Raw genomic sequence first — 27783 nt, forward strand, 5'->3', positions numbered from 1 at the left:
TTGTTGCCATGGTTTCTGGACCGGGAAGTAGTCCGCTGTGCCCCTTGCTTCGGCTGTTTTCTACTACACCTGTCCATTGTCAACTCAACTAGGTGTTTTAATTATCAGCTCACACCTTAAGATTCCAGTAACCAGTATTCAGAGATGGATCAAATTCAGAATATTTTGCAAAATCAGATATTAAAAGCTGCTGAAGAAAAAATCGACGCTGAGTATTATTTTAAGATTGTTTCTTTTACCTGCCAAAGTGTGAAAGCAATTTTTGTTTTCCTACTCACAAAGAATTGATAAATTGGACAATTTGACCGAAGATGACTTGGAAAACATTCGGCGAAAAAGAGTGCATGAAATGAAGTTGAGGCAACAGCAAATGCAGCAATGGAAAACTAATGTAATTTTATAAGTGTGTGTTCTGAATTGGAAATTTTAGTATAGAAAGAAATAGTTCGTAATAAAATGATAATGACAAACAAATTTTTTCACTTAGGGACACGGAGAATACACAGAAATAGCAGAAGAAAAGGAGTTTTTTGAAATTGCAAAAAAGTCATCAAACTTTGTTTGCCATTTCTACAGAGATGATTTTTTTCGATGCAAAGTGATTGATAAACATCTCAGTATTCTTGCAAGAAAGCATATGGAAACCAAGTTTTGCAAAATCAATGCAGAAAAGTGTCCATTTTTAACAGGTATAAAAAATCACTTTGCTAGAAATTTCTTGTCTTACCAATTACTATTGTTCCCATTACAGAGAGGCTGAGGATTAAAACTTTGCCAACACTAGCATTGGTAAAGGATGCAAAAACTAAAGATTATGTGGTGGGTTTTTCGGATTTGGGTAACACGGATGATTTCAGTACTGACGTGTTAGAATGGAGAATAGCTCATGCTGCTGTTATTGAATATTCTGGTGATCTTTTGGTTCCACCTGGTCAAGCTACTAAATCTAAATTTAAGATTAAAAGCAAAAAAACTATACGAGAAAACGAAGACGACGATTCTGATTGAGCAATCACGAAGCATTCCGCATACGCTATATTTCGTACTCATTTTGCTTCTAATAAATTTCAGCTTCATTTTACATCGCGAATTAATGATTTCACATCTTGCTGGTAAAACATACTGCCCTTGCCATGAGTCAGCTCGATTATCTTAGCCGCTTCCTGGTAATATTTCAAAGCTGCCGAGTCATCATTTGGTGAAACAAGCAACATAATTTTGAAGATTTTCAACAAGAGTATGGCTGTCAGGGGATGCTCGTTACCATACCAAAGTTTGTATGCATGAATTAGAGGAAGTCCGTATTGAATGGCCGATTCCCATAACTGAAGCTGAACTGCTGAGTCAAAAGCTGCATCCAGAACTTTTGATCGGATGAGACATAGATCATGAAATAAATCCTCTTGCTTTGTAAGGCATAATTTACAAACATCCAAATCTGTCAAAGAGTAACAAGGCATCACATAATGAGTTGAAAGAAAACCAATAAACGTTTTTCCTTTACAATTAGTGTCTTGCATCAGAAGCAACTGTTGCTCGCTAAAATCGGCAGCACTCCAAAATTGCTTACTAAATGAGGAATCTAGTCGGGATCCACAAGAGCAAGGAGGAAATTTGTCGCCTCTCTACGAAAGAGCCCGAAACGAAAAAGATTTGTATTTTAGAGAGAAATTGTGATAAAATTTGTTTTATACAAACCCTGACTGTAATGGGATTTCGGCAACTTGGACACCTTGCAGCATAATGATAGCAATCTATTTCATCACTTCCACATCGTGGACAATTGCAATCAAAGTAATATCTTTCTTTTAACTCTTTTTTTCTGTGGTTCTTGGAATTCATTAGATCAATATAGCTGATATAAATGAAACTCCAGTCAAGTTTTGGCAAATCTTGCGTAACTCTAATTCGCAATTTGAACCCGTCAAACGTTGCAACTGCGTTCGGGGAACAAGAGTGGTCGATAACGGAAGGTGCTAGATATATACCAGTGCCGATCGCCTGCATCTCGCCATTTAAAATGTTGAAACTGTTTATACACATCTAGAAAGCATAAGTTTGAAATGCGCGTTTTATTGCGAATAAAATGCAATTCATTTAACATACCCGACCGTAAATACCAAGAAGTTCCACTGCGTTTGGCAAGATCTCATCACTCAAGTATTCATTTAAGACACCACAGATGGTCAGAAAATATTCCATCCGTTTGACATCTTCTTTTATTTCTTTGCGATCTAGTAGAAAAACATTCATCAATAATAAGTTTGTTTATTATTGTAATATCTAATATATTTATTTTTTGTATGTATTTATGTATATTTTTATTATTTTGTTGTTTTTGAATGAGGCTGATCATACGGGACAACAAGTCTTTGAACTTTCTGGACCAAATAGCTGTTATATGCTCTGCCTCCATATCTTCTCCTCGCTAGGATCAATATAAATGATCAGTTAAGAGAAGCTTAAGCAATTATTAGCTTGAATCTAAACCTGTAATTTTAGTATAAGTCTTGCCATTAGGCGTACTGAATCTGTAGGTGTATTTGGCTTCACCTTCAACAAATTTTTACATTCTATTTTGTGATCTTTCCATCCCTCACGCTGGCATACTCTCCCACAGTAAGATACTACCATACAACCACAACATTTTCGTAAATTGGAGTTCCTAAAAGTAGAAAGAAACAGAAAAAACAATGGCCTAATAAGAACCATTGCAAGAGGTGAATAAACAATACTTTTTCCCAATCTTAAACTTACGCTTTCAAGCAAAAATCACACAATTGCCCTCTAAAACTGCTCTTCAAACAATAAACGAATGGCACCGACTCCATTACAGTAGTCCCTTTTGATATTGGTTCATGTTTGCTTGCATTTCTCATTTTCAAAGAGCCGCGTAAAATTTGTTTATCAAATCTGTTTGAGACCGACCATGAAACCACGATATAATAGGAAAGGTACACTCTCGGCTATAGAGGTTTTTCCATTTGGTTCGTGTAAGTAGAGGGAAAAGTCGGTGCGGCTAGTCGACTAGTGCGCACCATGGCGGGGGATAGCCGAAACTTGCTGCAGACTTTGCTTGATCCAACATATAGACACAACTGTGTCTATCTTGATCCAACCGATAGACACAACTGTGTCTATATGTTGGATCAAGCAAAGTCTGCAGCAAGTTTCGGCTATCCCCCGCCATGGTGCGCACTAGTCGACTAGCCGCACCGACTTTTCCCTCTACTTACACGAACCAAATGGAAAAACCTCTATCCCCAAGACCGGCGGGTGTTCAGTAAAGGGTCCCAGGATTCCCCGCCAGGTTCGCTAGTATAGGAGGCCCCTCGCCTCTCGGGGGTATAGTAAAAATTGGGGTTTTTCGTTTGTTATCTATAGCATTACCAATCAATGTGTCCAGAAATAGATATCATTTAAGCTTAATTTAATTCCCTATCCTTAAATAAGTAATTCATCTAGATTAGGCAATTATTTATATGTTAAATTTGTGATTGAAATTCAAAATTTTTTGAAATTTGCGCCTTTCGCAACATTGCCTATTTCATTATATTAAACACGTTTGTCTTCTCTCTAGTGCAGAATTATTAGAAATAGAATTCGTCAATATTTATTAAATATATCCATTGTTAACAAAGGTGTAAAAGTTGCTGCATTATTGCTGTATTCTATTACTCTGGATTGACTCTGATATTGGTTTTTTTCCTCGAATAGGCAAGGTCGCGAAGGACATTCGACGCCATTCTGGATGTTGGATCTCTCTGAGAAGCATGGCTGAGAAGTGAGAATTTTGTTCAGGTACTTCGTTAGCTCTACTAACATTTTGGTGGAGTTGTTTGAGATAATTCTTTAAAATCTTAGTCCCATCTCTTTGACCAAACCACTTTCTTTTTTCATACAATGTTATTATTTTTATTTTTTATTTTTTTTAGATTTTCAAAGACAGTTCCATATCTTGATTAATGAACACATTTTGCAATGTGTATGCAACTTTGCTTTGATCTCCTTAAGAACTGGACATTCAACATTTTTCTTTGCTGGTCTGCCATTTTCTTACCTGCTAGTAATGGTATAAAATTTGTGCACTTAATAATATGGTGATACATATATGTGGGAAGTTTGATGTTGATCTGTCAAAGTATTTCTCAAATGTGCTTGCTAATTCCGAAGGGGGGTGGGGGGTAAAAATGTTCTTGAATGATCAGTGCAAGTGTCAAGCCTGATCATTGTTTAATGTAGACCTCATTTAAAAAATAGAATGGGAAGAAATGGGATTATCAAGTACGTAGCATGTTTAGCATATTGGCTCATAAGTTTTGTTTTAATTATCAATTGTAATAAGTAAACAAAGGTACTTTTGATTTTCAGGTGATGGAAATGGCTAGACAAAAGATGAAATATGATAATGGTCAGAAGCTGAACAAATTAGGAGTGGAACGATGTTCGGAAGGTTACGGCGAACAGGATGGCTGTGCACTTGCACAGTACGATGAGTAACCAGTTCACGAAAAGGTTAAGGTATCTTAAATGCATTAGCTGCAATTCTTTGATTGGCTAGAATTGACTACTTGCATATCTTCCTTTGAATCGAAATGTAGAAAGTTGACAAATGTTCGAAATGCAATACGTTTCAGAGTTGCATCGCTTGGGTTCAGGAATTACGTTCCTTTTTATAGAACCCCTTAGGCCCCTGAATGTGAAAGGCATTGGCACCAGCTAACACTGAAATTTGCAAGCATGATTTACCAATGAAATGTGGAATTCCGGGTTTATCAAGAACTTGTATCGGGCAGCTATGGTATTTTTCGTTAATTTTCTCCGGTGATAGTGTATCCCATCACATCTTTCCACTTCAACTTGTACTTGATTCGTTTCCCGAGTAGAAAATCGATTAAGCCGCGTCTTGCCACTAAATTACTGAACATGGAAACTGATAGGCAGCAATTCAGGTTCACTCAGCTCTTGCCATATAGACTAGTAAATGCATAATAATCTTCAACGTTTATCCATGGCCAAATCTACGGGATTTGGTTGCTTATAGAATCCGAACTCGTCTCGTAACTGACATGAGAAAGATTTTCCGCGATTCCGTCATTGAAGGGACGATATCTTCCTTAGAATTTGTCACCATTCGGGATGAATCCGGTTTATTCAATTGGGTCGTTTTTACAGCTCGCAACGTTGCCTTCATTTTCTGACTTAACTCATTGTTGGCCCATTTCTTGGCTAGAGCTGTCTCATCCTAAGTATTTGTTTTTGCTCTTTGTTGTTAATAAATAGCAAACAGTCTCGCATCTTTCATCGTTCGCCCGTAGTTTTGTCTAGCAGCATCACGCTCTTCTAATAGTTTAATTGGGTCACGTAATCAGCTCCTTCCTGTTGGCTTTAATTCAGCACTTAACGCATCGTCCTGACTGGCTGGGGAACTCATTGGAATAACGCTTTGGTAGTTGAGCTGCTCCGTTTTTGGATTACAGCATTTTCGTAGGTTTAGGCCGAGTGATTTTCCGTGTTTAAACTAACCGATTACCGTTCGTTAACGGTATAGTATTTGGGAGAAAAAAATCGTTTGAAGTTTCATCCGATTCGGTCAATGCTTCGTCGTTCCCAACAAAAGCATTGGGGTCTTTGCTGATTTTTACATCGTTCACTACTTTTTCGTCGACTGATTGCTCTGGAATATATATATCTTTCAGTGGGATTTGGCACCCTGGTTCTATCACTATGTTTACAAATGCTTGTAGTTCTTGTTTCGCTTTGGTTAAATCTCTTTGTCCAAGCCAAATCCATCCTGTAATATATCAGTTTCCCGAATACGAGTTCTTAATTGCGTAAAAACACTTGGGGTGTCATTTCGAGTCTACACTGCTTTTTAGGAAATGCAGTAACTTCTGATTTCTCTCATCCTTCGGGTCTTCTTTCTTTTGTGCATGTATTTCCCTATTCTGTAGCTCCGATCCGTTATGCGCTAAGTTGGTGTTTATCTTTATTGTTAGAGGAAATGGTATGTAGTATGTCGTCGAGGAATTTGACCAAAAGTATGCAGAATATAGCATAGACTCTTAACTCTCTCTGAGAAACAGCGAATGAATTGCGTTCGAAATTTATTTAGACTAAACTGTATTGCTAATTAACGAAAGAATTTGTTTGCAGATGACAGTAAATTTGTTGCGATGAAGCTTCACGATTCACAACTACTCAAGACATGTCGCGATGAAAGACTACATTGAATGGAAGAAAGAGATCCATCAGTGAGACGAGTTGATTTGGACTAGGTGGAATATCTGAAGTCTTCAAGAGTCGCACCGGCATCCGTGTTTCTCCTTTCGTTCCAGCACATTTCTATGTCGGTAGCACGTTGGGCGTATCAATGGAAAAATTAAGAATGCCGATCTGAAGAAAACAAATGTTGCAGATTCCATTTGGCAGGAGCTTGGTATTCAGCGGTGTTTACTTAGTCAAAGTATAATACACGACCTTGCTAGAGAGTTTGTGTGTGCGTTAGATTGAGTAAAACATGTTAAGTCAAGATGTATTTTCTGAAGGTTCTTTTAGCTTAAGTTTCGGTAGTTCGTTTCTGTGCGTGAAGGAGTTTTACTGTTGGCTAACTGAAGTAGGTGTAAAACACCACACTTAACGGTCAAAGAATGAACTTGAAAAATTTCGCTGTTCATGAATAAAAAGATCACTTGTAAAAACAATTGAATTCAGATAAAATTTGTGAATCGTGATGGTGTTTTGAAGTAAATGTAATTTTATTTCAAATAATTTGTATTGCGAAGTGAAGTACAAATGAGAAACATACATAAATGGAATTTCATTTATTGTCCCACCTCCATCCCACAATTCCACCACTGTTTTCAATTACATAATTATACAATAAATTACAATACATTACAATACAAACACATACACTGAGTTAACCCGTTGGCTGCCAAGCCATTCAACCCGTAGGTTGTTTACAATCTACGCATCGTCGTCTGAAGGATCCACGATCTGATGGGACTTGTCCGAAGACAAGTCCGGGCTGACACGGCGATGGAAACCTTTACAGGGAATGCACACCCTCGGGTAACCATCACCGCATCGAACAAAGAGAAGTCCCTACTGGTGCATTGCCTAACCGCCTTTCGGCGGAGCACTGCCCTACCCCATGGCCATGGGGCAGAGCAGTGCGCACGGTCCCTACAGCTAAAAAAAAAATGGGAGCAAAATGGGTGGCAGCCAACGGGTTAACTCACAAACACAACACACACACACAAACAATACCAAAATAGACGAGAAGTTCCACGTTGCGCCGAATGCCATCCCCGTCAGCTGTTTTGGAGCCGCAAAGATTACGAGATGCCCTCTTTCACTCGGCTGTGGGCATTATCTGAATTGAAAATTCACAAATTAGACATTGGCATAGTACTTTAAGCAAATCAAGTTAACTTACGTTTTTAATCCCATACGGCGGCATGATAACTACTTAACAGCGTTTTTTGAACATAAATGGAAATGAAAACTTGACAATTCTAAAATAAAAAATGAAAACTCGGAATAAGAATACAAGATAAGTTAAATTATAGTACCATAATGAGGTGATGGCATGAAGAGTATTTTAAAAGGCTGGCATAACAGTATGCATGTTGTCAGGCTAAGAAGAGTGATAAAGGCTGCAAACAGTTGAGATGGCATTTGAAAATGATGATTTCTATAAAGTTCCAAAATGACAAAACAAAAATTATGTGACACTGCCAGGCGAAAAGAAAATTTTTATAATACCATGCTATGATGCTGAAGCTAACTGATTCTGGTTGTCGGCTGACAAAGAATGGAAGCTGTGAAGACTGGATTCATGGTTGTTGATGGTTGGCCAAGTGTAGAAACTTCCAATGCTGGATCTGCAAGAAACTGGTAGTAGATGGTTGACAATCCAAAGTAGATGAAGATTCTGCAACAAAAAAGAAAGGATATTTCATCAAAACAAAATTAGACAATGAGTCAAAATACTCAGTCGAGTCAGATGATGGTATTGTTAATCTTGCTGTTGCGGAGCCATTTCTTGTGGACTTGAATTCATGAGCAACTCAAGAAAAGAGTAATGCCCTTTGGTGCGATGTTTGGCTGGAGCGAGGTAAACTTTGTCAGTGCGAAATGGCATGATAGGAAGAGACAAACAGCAGTAGTTCATTACTCTAATTCAGTGTCTCACATACCTGATAACAAGGGAGACAATGTTACAAAGAAAATATAGAATTTTGAAAAGTTTCTCTTCCAATATATTTCCTATAGATCAAAATACTGAAAAGGAGATCACATACCGTTATAACTGAGTTTAAAATCCTTAGAAACACACCAGAACTACGAAAAATTGCTGACACAAATTTCACTCGTTACTTGCAATTACTGAGAATGAGGGCACAGCAACGCCATCTAACTTTCCTATCTGTAACGCATTCACTCTTCTATTATTGACAGAAAGGTCATGGAGATTTGCACGCAGATTTCTGCACTGCCATCTATCGACAATTTAAGCATTATTATTATTATTATTATTATTATTATTATTATTATTATTATTATTATTATTATTATTGCGTTACAGGTAAGAAAATGAGATGTTTGCTGTGCTGTGCCCCCATTCTGAGTAATTGCAAGTTACGACCCTTGTACACCATGCTTGAATACTTCGTACTCCTTAGCTGCCGGGGGAAAATAGCAATTTTGACTTTAGCAGACGTTGGCGCCTCCCTCCTGCCTCGGCTGCCAGTGGCGAAAATTTCTCGGAAGTATCCAGAAGTAGCCAATATCTCCGGAAAACCGTGATCCCATTACAAAACGAGTAGGATTTTCGTGATCGTCATCAAATTCTGGGTTGGAATGATGTGTTTTTAACCAAAAGTCGATTTAACCAAAATCGTGATTTTTCATTAACTAATTCAGGAAAATTTGCGATTTTTGACGACTTTCGGGTTTTTTGAGCTGATAAAAGGAGTCGACCCCAAATTTGACGAGGATCACGAAAATGTGAATCTTTTTTCTGATAGACCTACAAATCAGGAGTTATTTGGCATTTTAAAACCAGAAGTAAAACCGGAAGTTGAAATTCCGTTAATCTAAAAAATGAGCTTTGTTCTGCTTTAAATGGTTAACAAGATTTTGATATTTTTAAAAGTAAACTATTGTTGATAAAAGGTATGCGGTGTTTTAAAAGTTCTAAAAGTACAATTTCAGTTCTGACACAAATAGACTCGGATCGAAAAATCATAACTCCATTAATCCCGTTACTTACTTGATATTTGTGGAAACCTGCAACCGATATATGACAGAACTTGTCAAAAAAAATTTTCTGGTTCTACTAGTATCTGGCTGAATGCAGCTAGACTTCAAGGCTCTTTCAGTGGTTCGTCTGCTCACGAACTGTTGCGCATGCGTGAATAAAAATGCCATCTTTACTGTTTTATACTTTTATAACCCTTCCCTCATCCATCTATTGGTATTCTTCATTGTTCAACCAACAAGTATCATCAATCAATCCCCCATTGGAGGGCTGTGGGACTACCCCCAAATCCGAATAACGGTTAATCGCTCACGTGAAAACTTGTCCGAATTCATCACTCTTCTCTTCTTCCGGCTTCTCTTAGCCACGCACCGTGTTATCTCCATGGTGGGGCAATTGAGGCAGTGTCTCCCCTTGCCTTGATTGACTGTATTTGCTCAAGCATATGTGTATTGAACCGACAATAATTTTTTTTTTTTTTAAAGAATATTTGGATTTTGCAAACATTATTTCTATCGGACTTTTTGTACTTTGCTCATTTTTATTGTATTACGCGTTCCATCGTATCTCTTTTTGAAACACGCTTTATTTCTAAGCTCATGAGCTTTCATAATATCAAGCAAGCAAGCAAGCAATTTGCTTGAAACGAGCTTCTCTTCGACGAGCTTCTTAAATGACAAAAAATTTATCTTTACTCTACTTGGTCGTGATACCAGGATCTCCAGCTTGTCGAACCGGTGCTCTACCACTAAGCTATGACTGACGTTCTGAATTCCTCTCACTATTTATGCTATAGTTGTAACAAGGAAATACAACTACCCCTCAATAGTTGAGCATCGGCATGGTACGCCGAAAGTAATTCGCTGAAAAGGGTGCATACCAACATACAGACTGCATTCGTTGTGGAACATTTTTTAACCTCTGTACGCGGCTCCTGAAGAGGGATGGCTCGCAGCTTGATGAATGGGGATTCAAAATACATTTTGGTCATTTGTTGGCTAAGGCATCGGATGATGTGGTTGCATAATAAGACGAATACAAGAAAACAAAATCCTGTCAGAACAGTATTTTTTTCAAGCGAAAGAAAGACAAAAACAAAACTACACAAGACTAATTTTAATAATATAGATGCTTAAAACGTAACGTAGACGTTTGCTAAGGTATGCCTTGGAGTAAACCTCGGATGAATTCATCGGGAGATGGAATATCCTCTAATAAACCTAGAAACAAAAAAAACATAGCCAATGAGACGATCGTGTAAGACAGCTATGACGCTTAGTAAAATCTCACCAGCAACATCGCAAAATTCGTCAAATGAGCCGCAAGTCAGAAAATCATTTTGATACGCGTTGAGTAGTTTGTCAGTGGCCCTTAAAACGGCTTCGTCGTTGTGACGAATATATTCGGCTACTGTTCCAGGCCAGTCAGCGTCAATTTCTCCCACTGTTACGTTCTGAATCATCCACACAATAAGGATTTATAGCCTAAACTCTGGAAACCTGATATCACAATTTGTACCTTCAATACAATGTTGAAAATTCCGTTGACGATCGAAAAAAAGACGAGTGCAGGTTTATAAACACTGTAATCAAGTATCTGTTTTTCATGACGTTGGTCGCTTCCCTTTGACTGATGGGCACGGCAATGTGCCGTCACCAAAAGGCGACCAAGGTAGGTTAGCCGATTCGTATTCCAGCGCTGGCAGCTCTGCAGAAGCAGAGCCAAAGTCGTGTAATAGAAGGCGCTATCGGATTCGACATGATTCTCCACCCATTTTTCTCCTCGAGCAGTTTCCAGAAAACCTAGTTGTTAATACAGAATTAAAATAGGGCACCGTGGTAAACATAAAAGACATACTTCTCAGGTTTTTCTCTTCGCGACTCCAGGAACGTGTCGTATTTAAGACGTAAAGCGCTGCATGAAGAAGATATGGAAGGAAGTGCATGTTGGATTGCGGGCCACCTCCACCAGACTCATCACTGAAAGACCGTTCCAGCGCGAAGCGCAAAATGAGCAACTTCAGGTCGTGGCACGTAGACACGTATCCGATGTCCCGATGACCTGTGCATTCCTGGAGGTAGGTGTTGTGACGAGCAAGGCAGGTTGCAAAAGCAGACTCCGGAACTTGAGGGCCCCACAGAGGCAAAAGACCATTGCAACGGGTGTTGGCATTTTGCAATGCAGCTGACTCCCATTCATCACGAGCTCTGGCCAAACGAACAGCCGAAAGATGGCATTCCACGTGGACGACGTTGAAGTGCGAGACAGTGTAGTATCCTAAGGTTTTGCGGCTACGTCCAGAACTCACAGGCGGCGATGACGCGGTGGAAGAAGCATGTGGTGAGCCATACCAAAGCTGGGACTCGAGATCCTCCAGTTGGCAGCGTCGACTAAAAGTGTAAATGGCCAACACTCTACCCGGCTGGAAGCGGTAACCTTCACGACAGATGACGCAGACGGGACCAGGTTCTTCACCCAATCCCATATCAACTAACTGTTGTAGAATGGGATTTTCGGCTTTAACCTGACCAAGTGCGTTAGTTTTCATTCCGAGAGCTCGAAGTTGATTTTCTCTCATCGCCATAGCCAACCGCTTCTTCTCTCGCTTTGTCTGTTGGCGAACTTCTTCAATCCGCTCGGCAACCTATCAGAATTAAGCGAACCATTCCTTAAGGGATGTCAAAGAAAAAATGAAATTCTAAAAAATGTCTCGTACCGTAGGATGGCCTCGCATGGCCTCTAACAAATTCTCAGCAAGAGAACCAACGTGTTCATCGGATGAAATTTGTTCCAAATGATGAAAGAGTGGAATCGAATCGACGGCTAACGCCAATTGGGTTGTGACGTGACTGTGAGCCAACCCTGTCAGGAGACGCAAAACAAACTTCAACGATGGTTTTGCAACAAATTCTTTCCATTCGGGACTGTCTCGGGCGATGGCCGAGCGGATGGTAGGCGCATTCTGAAGGAGATAATCCAGCGCAGTGTAGACCACCTGTAAATAAGTTTATGCATAAGCTATTGTTAGGTACACAAAGGAAATCATTTCTAACTCAAAACGTACCTTCGAAGCCACTAGGCGATCCTTCAAAGTATTGCCTATAGCGTTGTGTTCAATACCCGAAGTGAGAGCACAGAACAATTCCAGTTTAACGGCCTGTATCGTTTTTCAAGAAAATGTTATCAAGTTAATTCGATTAAGTCAATTTTACTGCTTCGCACCTGCTCGGTACTGTGTTCTCTGTCATACTGGTTGAAATCTAAACTTTGCCGGAAATACTCAATAAGCACATCCATCTTGGTGTTGTTGACGAACGTCAAGAAAGGAATAACACGAGTTAAATGGGTCAAAATGCTAGTGACTGTCTTGGAACCCGCCATTTGGGCCGACAACTGCAACAAGAAGTCCAGATCTTCCTTGGTACCAAACGTCGACGAAAAAAGGGCATATTGATCAACGCTCTGTGCGGAGGCTTGACATAAAATGGCTTCCATAACTTCCAAAAGTTGTTCTGTAAATGGAGGCATGTTCTGTTGAGCCTGAGAAAATATACAATGTTTATCAAAATCTAAAAAAGCAACGTCAAATTCTGCTTAGCACTAACAACCTGTAAGCATAATTTAAGAGCACCAAGAAGTCGTTGGACGGCATTCAGTTCCGGAGTAATCAGGAGAGAGCGGTTGGTCTGTACTTTGGTGCAGAAAGACAGAAGTTTGACTAAGGCACCAAGAAGTGGCCGACCTTCGCCCTGAATATCCCGGACACAACTCAAGCGCTCCAAAAGAACATCTAATCCACCACATTCCCCCATGACATTTGCCAGTTTGTAAGTCTCTTCGTCGTTAGCCGGGCGCTGACGTTTATCGTCAAACCGTTCGATAAATTCTTCCGTAGCATCTCCTAATAAGCCTCGCATCCTATACACGATCCTCATTGGCTCGGCTTCATTATTTTCAGAAAGGAAAACCTAGATAACCGGATCTTAGTAAGCGTTTAGAAGCATTTGAAAAAAAAAAGGAGCACATACTTTGCGATAGACATCTCGGACTGGCAGATCTAGACTCATAATTTTATTGCACACCAGTAGTTCCATACCAGTATCGTCTTCCAGAAGAGCAACTAATTCACACTGAAACAAAGATGAAAAGTTAATAAACGTTAACTGTAATAGGCGTGCAGTTATTCCTTACGTCTTGGCAGATTTTGTTTTTAATGTCACGCATCAACGGACCAAGGCCGGGCTCCGTGCTGCTGTAAGGATTACCTTGCATTCGCCCTAAGTAAAAAAAATTTAAGAAAATGGTCAGCATCCTTCATAGCTAATGATGTCAATTGAATAAAATGGATTGTCTTTTTTTTTTCTTCGTTACCTTGCAAGAAATCCTCTTGTTGAGGATCTTTGTCAAGCGACATAAGGAATTCGACATCGTCTTTCTCTTCCGGGTGGATGATAGAACATAGACGTTCGACTACAAAGACGGGCGTTACGAGGTCATCAACGAGGCATTGACGTAGAGTTTGAACGCACACAGACATGAACTGTTTCGTCTCGGCTTCAGTTCCTGTTGTCATGTCTCCAAGAAGCTGTAGAAGAAGTTCTTGAGTGTCCTCGACGAGCCGCGTACGTTGAAGGACCAAGCGTCGTAAGTTCAAGTAACCGTTTAAAACATGACCAACTAGGCGCCCTTTGTACGCTTGGCGAACAGATGTCTCTTCCAAAAAAAAGGAAAGCAGTTCCACCAGCGATTTCATAGCATGGCCCTGCGACAGCTCGGATGATCTGCCGACCATTTCTTGTCGAGTCAATCCATTGATTTCGATCTCGATCCAATCCGCTAATTTGGGTAGTAATCCACGACTCACTAGATAGTAGCGCCAATGCTCCTTTCGAACCAAGGACATGTATAATGCGAAAAATTCCGCGCCATACGGACCAGCTTGGCCCAGCTGTGCCAAAAAACTAGTCAAAAGGTTGACGATTTCCTGTCGGCGTTGGGGTACGCGAGCGAGTCCCTCGAGGAAGACACATGCCGTTTGGCGACTCAATCGCGAGTTTGGATTAAACAACATAGACTGAAGCCAATTGGAGCCCGACAGTTGACAAGATACCGGTCGCTGTTGTTGTTGCCTCAGCTGGTACTTATCGCGCCAGCGAGCTCCATATTTTTGCATGAGGTGGAGCTGCCGTACTTGTTCTGGCCTTTTTCCGAGTACAGGAGAGTCGTATCGTGACAGTACGCGCGACTTCCAAGCATCAAAGCTCTGTTGTGGATCACCTACACCAATAGAAAAAAATTAGAAAAAAAAGAGGAAATGTTTGAGAACCCTAAAACGAGACGGGCATTTTACCTTGAAGCCACCGTTTCAGGTCCATGAGAACATCAACATGGCCGGCCTTTGAAGATTCTTTAACGTGGATTTGCACCGTCCCAGAAGTACCTGCATTACATAGGACACAAACAATAAACCACTGAAGTCAAAACAGTCTCAAACTCCACAATCATTACCTTGGATGAGTTCTTGAATGATTCGCAGACAAGGTAGAGTGATGACATCCATGACAGCTGGTGACTGCAGATGGTGAGTTGATTTCAAAAATAGCTGGATGACCGAGCGCAGACGCTTCTCCCAGCACGTGTCCTGGCATTGAAGGCTAGCTGCGAACAAAGCCATTTCGTGTCGAATGGAGTTGAGCAAAGCTAAGCTATGACCGGAACGTTTAAGAACTCCGTCAACGCTCTCCATCAGTTTCTGGTTAAGGCAGTCGACGGCGTCAGCGTTATTCAGCGTCAACAAGCAGAGCAGATCACGGACTTCGCCACGTGATTGGGCCGATCCTTGTGCGATATTAAAGTGGAGCAATTCTTGAAGCAGTCCCTGTTCGAACATTAGCCGCCGCAGCAGAGGCTTGGTTGCCATTGCGCGCAAGAGAGTCAGACAGTGATCTAGAGCGGCACTGGCACACCCGTAGCAACAAGTCGCTCCAGTAGGTAGTGGTACGAATTGGCTACCATCGAATCCAACGGCCCCTTGTCCGGGACTTGAGCGTCTTACAGCTTTTTGCCTCTGGCTGGCATCATAGGCAACGATATCGCGGCGACAGGCCGCCACCCGTTGAGCTATTTTGCTCAATTCCTCAAAAGTTGATTTACACTCTGAATGATAGCGTTGGCAAATCTGTTGGATTGTTTTGTTTATCTGTCCTGTTCCGGGTCCTCCAGCAGTGACAGACCCATTGCCATTAGCTGCGGCTGTAGTAGATGACCCTCCTGAATTTCCAGGTAGCCCCGACGACGATCCAGAGCTCACATCATTTCCTGCTAAGACATCGATGCCGGAATTTTCACCAAGCTTACTGATCAGTACTTCCAATCCTTCCCTATAAACATGGAAAAGAGAAAAGAATGTAACAACGTAAAAGGCCAATTCAGTTGTAATGTCATGTAGTCTCACCTAGCATAAGCCATTTGTCCCTGGAGTCGATCGGCTTTTTCCAAGAATCCATTAATAGCCAATAATGATTTTTTACGATCGTCCTCGCTTTCGACAGGCTCCACAGTGCAGCAAGGCTTGGCAGATAACGTCAATTCGAATTTTGCGTACTTGCAGAAACCACAGGCGTTGCACAGGAATGGGTCTTTTTCGTCGTAATTGATGGAACGGCATTTGTGACACTGGTATACGTTCTCACCGCAGTTGGAACAAACACCCGGATGAGCTGGAACGGAGGCGGAACAGCGAGGGCACTGCAACATTTCCGATGAAGCGTGAAGATTTTCATAAAAGGCCGCAAATTCGATCTTCAAATTGCAGCAGGTGATCGGTAGCGGTAAATCTACTTTGACTTCAGCCTGGCCAGGGGTCAGCGATAATTTCTTAGCCTTAAGCCAGACGCCTGGACGGTTCTTGAGCTCAACGGCGGCCTGGACAGGTCGATTGTTGTAATAGATGTTAATGGTACGCACCATTTTGGTCCGTTTAATATCAGTGATGCGCAATGCAAAACGATTGACGATATGGCTGCTGACTAGCTTAACAATGTGTGTCGATGTTGTGAAGCGCACATCGGCTTTCAGTGTTGTTAACTTTACGGCCGAGAATGGAACCTCAAGAGTGGAACAGGCCAAACAAGGATCTCGCTCCAGGTAATAACCATCCAAGTGAACGAGACTGGCTAGTGCATTGTACAGAACTGTGTTCGGATGACGGACGATGAGTTGGTTTTCTTCCTTTAACAACGCCACAGCTCGGTCAACATAGCCGGGCAGAGAATTTTCCATCCCGGGAGTTTTTATTGTAAAATAGCCGAGTAGATCGACAAACTGGGAGGCTTTTCGGCCGTAAAGTTGAAGTCCTGACCATAAGGACCACATCAGAGCAACGAGATCTTGTTGCTGGACCACGGAAGAATGTCGACAGAAGGAATGGATCAGGGCGTGGGCATGCCAGCGGACAGCACTCACGTTGCAATCCAGGAGGAAGCGGAAAATGAGACGGCTAATCAGACGACGCTCTACTGTTCGATGTAACTGCTGGACAAAGACGCCACAAACGCAACCTTCAACGCCCGTACAGGAACTATCCAAGTCCCACGGCTCTGCCGTGAGATCACATTCCGACGATTTCTTGGCTATCGGTTGATTAGTGTTGGTGGCTGATGTTACCGCGGCACTAACGGATGATGAAGACGCGGTCTTCAATGGACAAAAGGCAAAGCGTAGTAGCTGGAGCAGTGTGCAGCACAGGCCTTCGTCAATGAAACAGACCAGCTGGACTAGGAATGACAATGTATCTCCATTTTGTTGACAATAGAGCTGCCAGTTGGCCGTGCGCGTCGCAGCCACATCGAGGCACACCTTCAAGTGTTCCATGACAATCACGAGATCATCATATGGCAATACCAATCCATCGTGATTGCCTTCTAGGATTGCATCGAATCCGTGTTCCAACGCTAGTTTTTTGACGTCTTTGAAATGCGTTTCGATCGTCAACAGATCTCGACACTGACGGTATTTTTCCTTGGAGCCGCAGTGAAACAGCAACAGTTTACGCACGTGGCGTTTGACCGATGACGGGGTAGGTGCTGCAACGTATTGACAAAGGCATTCCACCCAGCGTTGATCCAGCTGGACGGCACTGTTTACTTTTTTGACAAGGTATGGTAGACGTAAAGCCATTTCGGTTAGCAATTGGGAAAACCCTACAGACCGCACAAAATTGCGTTACATTAAATAATTAAGTAAATACAAGTAATTATTGGTACCTTCAAAGATGTATCCCGTATTGCGATGTGTCAACGTTCTGGAGAAGAAAGGTGAGAGATCGAAAGCTGTGGGAGCTACGGGGTTTTTGAGAAGGCCAGCAACAACGGGCGATTCATCTCCACCGGTAGCTTTCCAATGCAGTAGAATAGCTTGCAGGAGCACAAGGCAACGTTCCATGAGCCCAGCATCCAAGAGAACTTTTGCAGCCACCGAAGCGACAGTTGACAGAGACGTAGAAGTACCTCGCCGTTGTGAATGGCTGGCTTTGCTGCTTCCGCTGCTGGATTTATGATGGTGGGTCGACAAAAGAAATCCAAAAAATTTCATTATCAAGAGTTGCACTTCGTGCTGCGGTGTACGCTGCCCAGCTACTTCAATGGCTGCATCTCTTTCTAGGTCTAGTTCGCAAACAGCCTTAGCCAATGTCCGATGCAGTTCGCTCCTTTCCGTTGGGTCAGACGGCCGCAACTCAGACACCAAGATAAGCAAAACTTGGAGGAAATGAATGGACTTAACACCCCCCTTTTTCTTCAATTCCGGAAGGTCGTCAGTGATTCTTTTCAGTAGAGCCAATCGTAATTGACGGAAGCACTCCGCAGACATGCTGGACATTTCCCGCACTTCCTCATCATTCGTTTCCGGAGCAGATGTGGCACCAGTGGCTCCTTCCAGACTCATGGCAATGGCCAGCTGCATAATATCATCTTCATCACTGTGCATGGCTTGGTGTCCAGGCTGAGCTGTGGAGGGTATTGATTTGCCAGTGCAGCCCGTTTTCATGGTCCGCTGGAGAGCAGCTTTAGCAGCGTGACTGACGCTTGCGTCATCACAAAGTAGCAGACTAATATAATGATCCATTACAGGTGCCATCCATCGATGCGGTTCCGTTAAAGCAACTGAGAAGAGGATGTCAACAACGGATTGAACGCAGAAATCAATCTGAGCCACGCCCAGTTGTCCTACAGGACTCAAAAGTGGGTTACGCGCCCGTTCACGATGTAGCCGCCGTCCAACGGACAACAAATCGCCAAGGAAGTTGTCATTTGTAAACTGAATTAAGTTTTGCGGTTGGGTAGTGGCCACTGATTTGGTGATGGTCAACACATTGTAGAATGCTTCCGGATCCAGATGGATGGGAGACGTTTCGTCCATAATAGCTTTGAGATCGTTCACAACAGCAGTCAATAGTATGCGGTCCTTGTAGTCATGATAGGCAGCTCTAGATGGATGAATGGCAGCCAAAAGAAGCTTTATGACACCTGGGACGCAACTTCCCGCACTCCATGTCATCGTCAAGATTTGCGTCGACAGACGGAGGACGTGATCTTTGGTAGTAGGGGAACAAGCAGGAGTCACGCTGGTAACCGGTAGTGACAGAGAACCTTCAAGAAGAGCCACAGCTCCTCCAACTAACTGATCCAGCATTAGCTGAGCAGGGCTTTGCATCGCCAATTTACTGCAGGAGCCACTTGATTGCATAGTAGGGCTTTGGAGCTGGTGACCTTGTGATGGTGGTAAATTGAGTGCTCCATTACTGCCGACTGCTCCAGTCATCTGATCTTCGGCGTCTTCCGGCCATCCAAAGACTTCCTTCGTTTTCCCATAAACTTTGATTGAATCAATCATGGTGACACCTAATGGATCGTTGGAAGATCCGAAAGCTAGGACGAGTTTCTTATCCGCCTGGAGACTTTCTTCTTTCGTTAAGGGTATGTCGTACCAGCGATGGCGCTGCAAAACGAAAGGAATGTTACGTCCGAAAATCTCGACGCAGGTAGGAGCTCGCTGAACGTCTTGGGAGCCGACGAGAATGCGAACTCCTACGATGACGTTGGATGTATCAGGATTGGTGATCTCGACGGAAAAGCCCGCCTGTTTAGTGCAGGCGATGTAGAGACCACTCGTGTTGAGCCTATGTTTCAACTGTGCCGAGTTGTACACGTGCAACAGGTCGTTGCCCCCATACTCGACATCATTCATGGTCGTGCAGCTCTCAAAGAAATCCGTTGGAAATGTCGGTGTGGTAGAGCCGGAACCTCCCTTGGTTCCATTAACGCTCTCTTTGCGAACCATCTTAGGCTGTGTGGTCGAAAGAATGGGCGGTTGAAGTGTGGGCGTCAGCCAAAAATTTGTCATTTCCGAAGAGGCCATGAAAATTCTCAGCGAACCATCATCGCACAAGAGGATCAACGTTGTACGCGGTTCCGTTTTGTCCTGGCCAGTATTGACAATATGGCGGACTGCCACTAAATCCGTAACTTTAACTTTGGCCGGCACGACTTTGATTTCTTCCACCAGGATTCGTTCAGGTTCAACCATAATGACCACGGGCGTGTAAGAACTTTGAGTCAGCGTCAACAACAATCCCTAAGAATGAATTGTAAGTTATGTACGATGAAATATGAACTAAAAAGTCATGGAATTACCGGATGGCCTTGCACTTCTGTCCATTGGCAAAGTGGCTGGTGAGATCCAGGAGTCTGTGGAGCCGAGCTCGAACCTGTCGATGGAGTTCCCAGTTTCAGGGAACTTCCTCCGCTTGCGGTTGCGCTGCTTTTTGCCGGGATGTGAACGGAATGGAGTGGGCCCAGTTGCAACTCGTTGCGACCATCTTCAGTCACAGAAGCCATGAAAGTTTTGCCTTGGGCGTAGCTAAAGCAGAGAAGCTGAAGGCAATGGGAGTAATAGACTGATACGCCTCCACCTCCCGTTTGGCCATTGCTCTCTTTCACTTCGGGATGAGAGACATCTAGTATATTAGTGACATAGAATGGGCCATGGCGGGCTGAGCTATCCTGACTGAGCGGCTGCCAATAGATGTATCCGGATGAAGAGATAAAAAAAGTAAATTGGGCGCCATCCTGACGGAACCAAAATGCACAATCGCGCACTTTGCCACTTGGTAACAGGAAAAAGTATTGTGGGCTGAGGACATCCAAAGACAAGTCATAGATTTTAACAAAATCGGCTGTGATGACCGCCAGCTGGGTGGGATGGCCGGGCAGCCAGACGGCCTTGATGATGAAATTTCCCGTCTCCAACTGAGGATGTAGTGCTAGGTGGTCTTGGACAGAGCCACCTGACGTAAGAGTCATCACATGAACCTCCTTCAGGCCGCAAACAGCCAGCACATCTTCGTTCGCCGGATTACTCGCCATGCTCAACACAGTAAACGGAACAGGAGCCGAGCTGAGCCGTGTAAGCGTCAATTTCTTTTTCGAAGCATCCGCCTGTTTCAACAGAGAGCTTAATTGCAGTACTGTCACTTTGCCTTTCTCGTGGCTCATCGCTAGATGTTGTCTACGACCGTACAGCGAGGATAGGCAGCACATTGAAACCTGTCACCATAAAACCGAGTTATTAAAACAAATAGCAAAAGAGCCATGACTCATTTTTTTTCTTTCTTACCCTGCGTAGCACGTGAGCAGAGAGCAATTGACGAATAGTCTGACCTTGATCGCCGGTGAAACTCATCCGCACGTTTTCGAAAGCTCCTTCCTGTGATCCCAGAGTTGGGATCATAAGAGATTCAGAAGCTACAATTGTCTTAGTTTCATGATGCAGCTGATGGAGTGTGCGTCGAGCGCGCTGAAGGCTACCGACCGGTGAAAGTCGTTTACTTGCTCGTTCAACGGAAGGTAGCAAAGAATCAAGAATGTCTACGATGGCAGCCGGAAGTTCACACGATACAGTAACTTCTAACAGCTCGTTCAGGTAAGGCTCCAGCTGTTTCGTCAGGTTTCGCCGTCTCTCAGAAAGTTCGTCACTTGCAACCAAATCACCAAATCTAGGATCCGAGCCATCTAAATCACCACGATACGGAACATAAGACATGGCTGCTGTGCCTCCAAAACCCAATTGCTGGAGAAGCGCTTGATCGACTGTGGTATGGGGAAGACGTCTGGCTGAAACGCTGTCTCGTGAGCGTGAAGAATTATCTTCTTCCGGTTGAGGAGGTCGACGCACCAATGCTTGACAGGTACTGTCCTCTTTGGCACCACAATCACAGAAGAAACTGCCAAATTTCGCGTACGTCACATCGTGATCCCGATGACAAACTTTAGCACACACGGAGCAAACGCCGACACCGTCCACCATCCGGCAGGTATGGCAATGATACCAATGTTGATTCATAAATTCTTTTTGTGTTATAACGAAGGTGCATCTACAAGAAGACCACTGTAGAATTAATTGTTCAAAATGAAAAATCAGTAAATAGACTTACAATTGGTTACAAAGGAGGTCCTCATCGGATTCATCACCATCACTTTCAACATCATCGCCGAGACCTAATTCATCCACCCAGTCTTCTACGTCTGCTGTGAGGGGATTACCTTCGATGGATTCAAGCAATCCACCGGCCGATGTTTCAGCAGTCGCATGCTCGTTCGCCACTCCCGCGCCATTGGTGCTGCTGCTACTCAGCACTCTGAGAGCGTAGAGGACGTCCGTTGTGTACTGGAGCAAACAACAGAACGATGCAAGTTCGGGTGGAGGCGAACTTAAGTCTTCCTGGTTAAGAGCTATCCACGATTCGGTAGGCATAACTTGTTGATATTTGAGCAGCCAATCCAACGCTGCTAAGTACAAATCACGATGCCCGGAACCTTGACCTACGCCTGCCAATGTGACCATAACAAGCACCAGATCCGGTGTAACATTTCCGCGGCTATTGGGAGACAGGTGCTTCAAAAGCATTTTAAGAAGCGTTCGGGAGAAATTCTCCGCTTCACCCTTACGGAAAGCGAACTGTGTCAAATTCTGCAGTAGGGAAATTCCATCTTGTGGACCAGGCTTCCCACCAGAGCCTCCTGCGACAGTCGCACTTTTCTCTTCTTCCGCCGTATCAGACCTTACAACCACCGGCGTACTACTGCCAGCTGGTTGCTGCTGTTGCTGGCTTTCCTCATCATCCTGGCCGGTTAGATGGCGTAAGATCGCAAATTCAATCCAAGCTTCCAAACGATCTTCGTCGATCCTCTCCAAGTTTAATAAAGTCAAACAGAGATTATCTAAATCTGTGTCGTTGGTATCTGAAGACTTCAGCAGCTTGTTGATGAAGCTGTAGACCGATTTCCTGGATAGAATTGATAAACATTAGAACGGTTACGTACACACGGCTGAACTTAATGTTACACTTTACCGGTATGTTGACGACAGCTCGGGCGTTGTAGTCGAGAAAATGATGTCCCATAATGAATGAACTTCCTCTTCAAAAGTATAGAAACGAGAAAGGGGATGGCGAGTAAGCGGATTATCAACGCAAGATTCCAGAAAGCGGATGCATTCCTCCAGTGCCTTTTCTTCCAGGCATCGTACCGGCGCTGCGCATGCAGTAACCAACGAATGACAATGACTGATGACGATATAGGATGCAATGTCTTGATAGCGATCACTGTCAGCGGCTCCTACAAGTCGTTCCATGACTAGCTGTACAAGATCTACTAGGTTTTCGAAACAAGCATCCAGTGCAATGGGGAAGAAGACGCCCACCAGCTCCTTTTCTGCCTCCTCCGAGTTGGGATACCACACGACCAGATCATTGGCCAGTCGAACAGCCGCATTCAACAAATGGCGCAACGACGAGGCAGGACTGAAGACGGACTGGGATGACAAAAGCTGCAGATGGGCGCTTAAGATACCGTTAAGGTATGACTCTGACGGGATGAGATCACCCGACTGGCCAGAACGCCAGGAGAAAAATGCAGGAAAATCAGAGTTGCTGCTGTTCCAGCGGTCTAACGCAGCACGTAAGAAAGGTGGGAGGCACAACGCCAACGTCGGCGTGATATTGGCTAGTTTGCAGCCTCGCGTTGAAGAAATGGCAAGTAAATGCTGGAGTGCTTCAGCTTCGCTAGAACCTTCCAATGTCGGAGTATCAGTGCTGTTCCCTAGCGCATCATGTAAAACACAGCGCCTTGACAGACTGGCCACCGAATCAACTAAATCGCAGAGTTCCATAAAGATCTCTTTGGATATTTTCGATGTTTTGGGTAGTTTCTCTGTTGGACTATCCAGCACGCGATACGACTCGTCACCATTGTCTTTGTTAGCGCATTCATCGTACAGAAGGCGTAATCTTTGAACATTGTCAAAAATTGAACAGTTAATCAGCAATTAAATGAAAACAGAGATTACTAGGAATACCTTGCGATAACCATATCCATGACCAGGACATCCCATAAATCAGGGACGGCAGCAATGTCTTTGAGGCGCGATGATTGGCGCATTCCTTGGCCTAATTGCTTGGCAACTTTTACCAAAAAAGGTGTACTATTAGCATGTTTGGCAGCCGCTTTGACGATAAAGATAGCTTTCTGCGTCGTGAGGCCCTGTTTAACCAAACAATCGGTGATCCACGCATTGTAAACCTTGTGAGCCGAGCGTGGACCCCACAGCAAGGCGTGAAGCAAAGCGGAAGGCTCCAGATCCACTCCAGCAGTCGACAGACCCTCCATAACGGGAACAGAAGGCGGTAGGCACTGGACAAGTCTCCAACCGGCATTGAAGCAATACTGAACTGCGCATAATGCGCTATAGTCGCGCTTATCTTTGCGAACGCTGTGAAACTCGCACTGGTGAACAACGTGCAGGACATTCAAAATGGCACCGTACAAAGTGGAGTATTTGAACGAATCAGATGGAGCCAAAAGGAAGCTGCAAGCCAATCCGTCTAGAATTGGTAGTCAAAAAGATTGTTATTTTCATTCATCGCCAAAGTAACGATATTTTGCCAATTACCTAATTTGGGAAGGTCCTGATTGTTGCTATCAACATTACTCAGCAGATAAAATCGAGGACGAATGTAACATCCTTCATCTTCAGAACCATATTTTCGGTAGTTGTCTTCTAATTCTTGACAACAATTGTACATTCTGCTGGGTTGTTGCGCGTCATCGGCTCTGCCAGTGCTGGAAAGGCCGGCCGAACTAAGCAAATTCCATTGTATCTGTTCTAGCATTGCAACAGGTGCATCGTAAAGATTTTTGATCAGATATTCCAGCAACAGCAGAATACGTGCCAGTAGCATTAACTGTGTATCATGCAAAGGAATGATACTGAAGGCTGCCTGGGCAGCACGGATCAATGTCTGAGCACATAGAAGTAAGATAGCCTTCTTTTGCATTAGCTGCAATGAGTGAAAAAGAAAGAGGAGGAGCTGAGCGTGCTCAACGTTGAGGTCTTCGGCCTCCTTATCTCTATCGCCGGCAACATGCGGATCTTCTATGTATTTTATCATCGTTTCCAGAAGTCGCTTCCAAATAGAGAGACATGCGGCTTCGCTGGTTTGACGTGCCTCTTCTTTGCTGTCTTTGCGGTGTTTGGAGAGAAGCACCTGGGCCAAAACAGCCAAGCTTCTAGGATGAACCAGCAGTGGCCAGTCCTCTTCTTCGGACCAAGGGTTGATGTTCAGATGGTTGAGCAGCGCAATTTGTAATGGCGGACTCATTAGTTCATAAGCCAACAAGTTATGCGTATAACGGGCTAAAGATTGTGAAAAACGGCTGAAAAGCTGGCCAAGGGTTTGTCCGAAAAATACGGCAATTGTTCCCGTCTCGGTTCGCGCCGTTTCACGGTCTAGATCCTTGAGAATAGCGGCCAAGAGGATCAACTGGTGTTCGGACAAACTGTTGGTTGTATACTGCCTCAGACGGGGTGAACAAAGCATGTGATCGTTCATAAAGGCAAAGATTTGCGTAGCTAACACGATGTAGCCATGTGGTTCGCCCTTGTCAGGAACGGAAAGGGAAATATCCAGATTCCGTTGACAAGACTTCGAAGCGTTTCGTGCATCCTCTGAATCGTGAGGTCCACCTTTGTTCTTGCCCCCTTTAGGCTCGGGTGGCGTAATCGTCTCTTCAAACCAGTGACCGAGAATGGGTTCACTATCGTCGTCATCTTCTTCTTCCTCGGCTGCGCTGCTCTCCTCTGAGCAACTGAAATCGTCATCGTCGTAATAGGTAGCTGAATCGGACAGCGATACAGTTTCACCGTCGCCATTTTTCTGTATACGTTTCAAATTGCACGATTTTCGGTAGCTCACGGTGGCGATATGAAAGAGCAGTTGTGTCAGAGGCAAGTCCGACAGCAACCGAGAAATTCGTTGGCTATGGCTATAATCTTCGGTGACATCCAAACCCACCAAGGTTCCGGGCATAACTTGATTTTCTTCTGCGTTCAGTATACCATTAGGTTCCAATAATTTTTCCAAGGTGGCAAGCGCCTGCGAAGCCAAGACTACAGACAAGCCGCCATAACCTTGCTGAATTTTAGTCAAATTAATCCTGGAGCCATCCTTGTGTTTACTCGGGGACTTGCCTTTATCTTCTTTGTTTCCCTTTTCTGATCCCGCCTGTTGAAAAACAAAATAAAAAATGACAAACATTTCAAATACTATCAGGGAAGAAATTCCATGAACCACCAACCAACCTGACTAGTGTTGGTCATTTGACCCTGTAATCCAGACAGTAAAAGCCAAGCGGCTATGTACAGAAAATTATCATAGTACACCCGGCTGCTGCGAGGTGATTTCTGGACGAGAGATGCCAAGATTTGATAAATCTCAACCGCTGTTTCGACGACGGTGACTGCATTACTTTCCCATTCTTCTTCCCGATTACAGACGGCTGCAGCCGCATTAGGACTTGCTGACTGTTTAGAAGGAGCCATGTTCGGATTGCTGCTTCCCACCGATTTGGTGGGGACCGAACTGGCAGCCGCAAAGATACTGTGGGACGTCGCAACGGAAATGGCAGCCAATAAACAACCCATTCCAATTTGTGTCAGAAGACGTAAACGTTCTTTCGTTAGTGGTTCAAGTAGCGGTAAATTTAGAGCCTTCTTCGCAAGAAGCATGTCTTCTTTTAGGTTAGTAATATTTTGCTTTATCAGTTGGGCTTCACTTAAGGAGGAAGGTAGCCCTAGTCCTAACCCTTCCATGGCTCCGTTCCACTTCTCGATAAAACTTGCTACATTGGGTAATGATTGGCAAAAATTGACGATGGTGTCGGCAACATCTAGGCTGCATAGGTTAGCAATGTTTTGACTACACACTGTCGACTATGTGAAGTAAAGTATTTGAGTTTGGAAAAGACTAACTAAAATTATCAGAATGAAAAAAAGTTACCAAATTTTGGGTAGTGCTGTCTTTTCTAGTGAAAGTCGCCGCTTCTCCTTCACTCATGAGCTGGGTCATAGCTTTTTCGAACATGGCACCTGGGATCACTGATACAAACTGATCCAACAAGGCAGCATTCAAATCTGGTCTATTTTTCTTTACAGTTTCAGAAACTAGACATTCTAACAAATACAAAAATATAATGAGAAAAATTTTTTTTTTATTAATTTATGAAATAATCACTGTCAGTGTCTTTTGATTGAACAAACCTGTATCTTTTGATTTCTCTAAATCTTTAAGATAGCTTTCCAGCAATTCAAAGTCTGTGTCATTCATCTCCAGTGCTCCTGTGCTCAAGGCTTTTAATGCAAGAAGAACATGACTAGGCTGAACAGCTTGCAAGCTAGGATTTTGAGCCAACAAATCATTAGAAGATTTTCGCAGAGCTCCTAATAAACTAGGCATGATAATCTTGCAACTGGTTGATATGATTCCTCCAAATGTCAGGTTCCCTGATGAAGTTTAAATGTAAAATATTAGGTTTCAAATGATGACTTCAAGTACCATTCCTGTGACTGCTTACTTTGAGAAGCATTTCGAACAAAGAAATCTGCCAGCAAGATGCTTAATGTAGGGTTGAAATCATTTTCATCATTAGCTGAAAAGCTGTTTTCACTTAAAAAACCATAAAAACAAAATAAATGTAAATACAAAAACTCTGCTCACCAACATTTTCAACTTACGTTTTCTCAACGCATTTCGCAACATCAAGAAGATTACTTTGTGTTTCGTTTTCGGCTCTACGTGCCAAACATCGTTTTTGCAAAATCGAACTCCAATCCGATCCTGGGCTACTGCTAGCCATGTTCACAAGATATGCCAAATAACTTGAAAAGAAAAAAGACAACGGAAACAATGACAGTAAAAGATGTGCAACAAGAATCGGTCTAAGCCGGAATTTTTTGTCGCGGATTGGCGATGAATCAGCTGTTAAAGAAGGTGCTACTAAACAACGACTTATGCGGCCAACTTTTTGGTACTTGCAGCTTGCAGTTGCAAGTACTTGCATAATTGCATTGCAGTTGCACGTTGCAGTTTGCAGAGCTCTCAGCTTTGGTACTTCGTACGTTGG

The 27783-nt window shown here is 43.3% G+C and overlaps 3 protein-coding genes and 1 long non-coding RNA gene across 7 annotated transcripts; 2 read left to right on the forward strand and 2 right to left on the reverse strand.

Annotated features, from left to right (window-relative positions):
• Positions 1–8: 8 nt before the first annotated feature.
• On the forward strand, positions 9–1081 carry LOC116916774 (thioredoxin domain-containing protein 9). The gene is made up of 4 exons (XM_032922123.2): positions 9–212; positions 283–391; positions 488–689; positions 752–1081. The coding sequence occupies exons 1-4, from the start codon at positions 145–147 to the stop codon at positions 1006–1008; spliced, it is 636 nt and encodes a 211-aa protein (XP_032778014.1). The 5' UTR covers positions 9–144; the 3' UTR covers positions 1009–1081.
• Positions 1005–3008, reverse strand: LOC116916710 (histone-lysine N-methyltransferase SMYD3). The gene is made up of 7 exons (XM_032922038.2): positions 2758–3008; positions 2491–2665; positions 2359–2428; positions 2107–2234; positions 1699–2043; positions 1505–1625; positions 1005–1438 (listed from the first exon to the last, which is right to left on the reverse strand). Exons 1-7 carry the CDS (start codon positions 2877–2879, stop codon positions 1074–1076), a joined length of 1326 nt encoding a protein of 441 aa, XP_032777929.2. The 5' UTR covers positions 2880–3008; the 3' UTR covers positions 1005–1073.
• A 647-nt stretch (positions 3009–3655) lies between these two features.
• Positions 3656–6491, forward strand: LOC116916801. Of its 4 annotated transcripts, none has more exons than XR_006643497.1 (4): positions 3656–3801; positions 3936–4072; positions 4372–4521; positions 4602–6491. It is a non-coding gene; the product is annotated as an uncharacterized LOC116916801 (long non-coding RNA). The 4 variants fall into 4 exon arrangements; XR_006643495.1 differs by having other exon boundaries at positions 6157–6491; XR_006643496.1 differs by having other exon boundaries at positions 4372–4515; positions 6157–6491.
• Positions 6492–10319: 3828 nt separating this feature from the next.
• On the reverse strand, positions 10320–27650 carry LOC116916858 (E3 ubiquitin-protein ligase UBR4). The gene is made up of 26 exons (XM_045169654.1): positions 27395–27650; positions 27235–27326; positions 26921–27163; positions 26661–26833; positions 25964–26593; positions 24275–25886; positions 23681–24206; positions 22677–23612; positions 21759–22610; positions 20942–21698; positions 19960–20871; positions 17533–19900; positions 15723–17469; positions 14777–15648; positions 14619–14708; positions 13640–14545; positions 13460–13545; positions 13297–13398; positions 12877–13236; positions 12491–12808; positions 12333–12425; positions 11985–12263; positions 11126–11912; positions 10787–11070; positions 10559–10721; positions 10320–10488 (listed from the first exon to the last, which is right to left on the reverse strand). Exons 1-26 carry the CDS (start codon positions 27514–27516, stop codon positions 10424–10426), a joined length of 15375 nt encoding a protein of 5124 aa, XP_045025589.1. The 5' UTR covers positions 27517–27650; the 3' UTR covers positions 10320–10423.
• Between the last annotated feature and the right edge of the window lie 133 nt (positions 27651–27783).

Source organism: Daphnia magna, linkage group LG2 (assembly GCF_020631705.1).
Source record: "Daphnia magna isolate NIES linkage group LG2, ASM2063170v1.1, whole genome shotgun sequence".
NCBI lineage: Eukaryota > Metazoa > Arthropoda > Branchiopoda > Diplostraca > Daphniidae > Daphnia > Daphnia magna.

Bases quoted from the DNA above. Each gene is read 5' to 3' on its own strand.
- LOC116916858 (XM_045169654.1), bottom strand. From the start codon at position 27,516: ATGGCTAGCAGTAGCCCAGGATCGGATTGGAGTTCGATTTTGCAAAAA. The intron at 26,834-26,920 runs GTTTGTTCAATC...TGTATTTGTTAG, and splicing joins AGAGAAATCAAAAGATACAG to AATGTCTAGTTTCTGAAACT. The intron at 11,913-11,984 runs GTACGAGACATT...TAATTCTGATAG, and splicing joins CCATGCGAGGCCATCCTACG to GTTGCCGAGCGGATTGAAGA.
- LOC116916774 (XM_032922123.2), top strand. From the start codon at position 145: ATGGATCAAATTCAGAATATTTTGCAAAATCAGATATTAAAAGCTGCT. The intron at 392-487 runs GTAATTTTATAA...TTTTTCACTTAG, and splicing joins TGCAGCAATGGAAAACTAAT to GGACACGGAGAATACACAGA. The intron at 690-751 runs GTATAAAAAATC...TTCCCATTACAG, and splicing joins AAAGTGTCCATTTTTAACAG to AGAGGCTGAGGATTAAAACT.
- LOC116916710 (XM_032922038.2), bottom strand. From the start codon at position 2,879: ATGAGAAATGCAAGCAAACATGAACCAATATCAAAAGGGACTACTGTA. The intron at 2,429-2,490 runs GTTTAGATTCAA...TATTGATCCTAG, and splicing joins GACTTATACTAAAATTACAG to CGAGGAGAAGATATGGAGGC. The intron at 2,235-2,358 runs GTATGATCAGCC...TTTTTCTACTAG, and splicing joins GTTCAAAGACTTGTTGTCCC to ATCGCAAAGAAATAAAAGAA.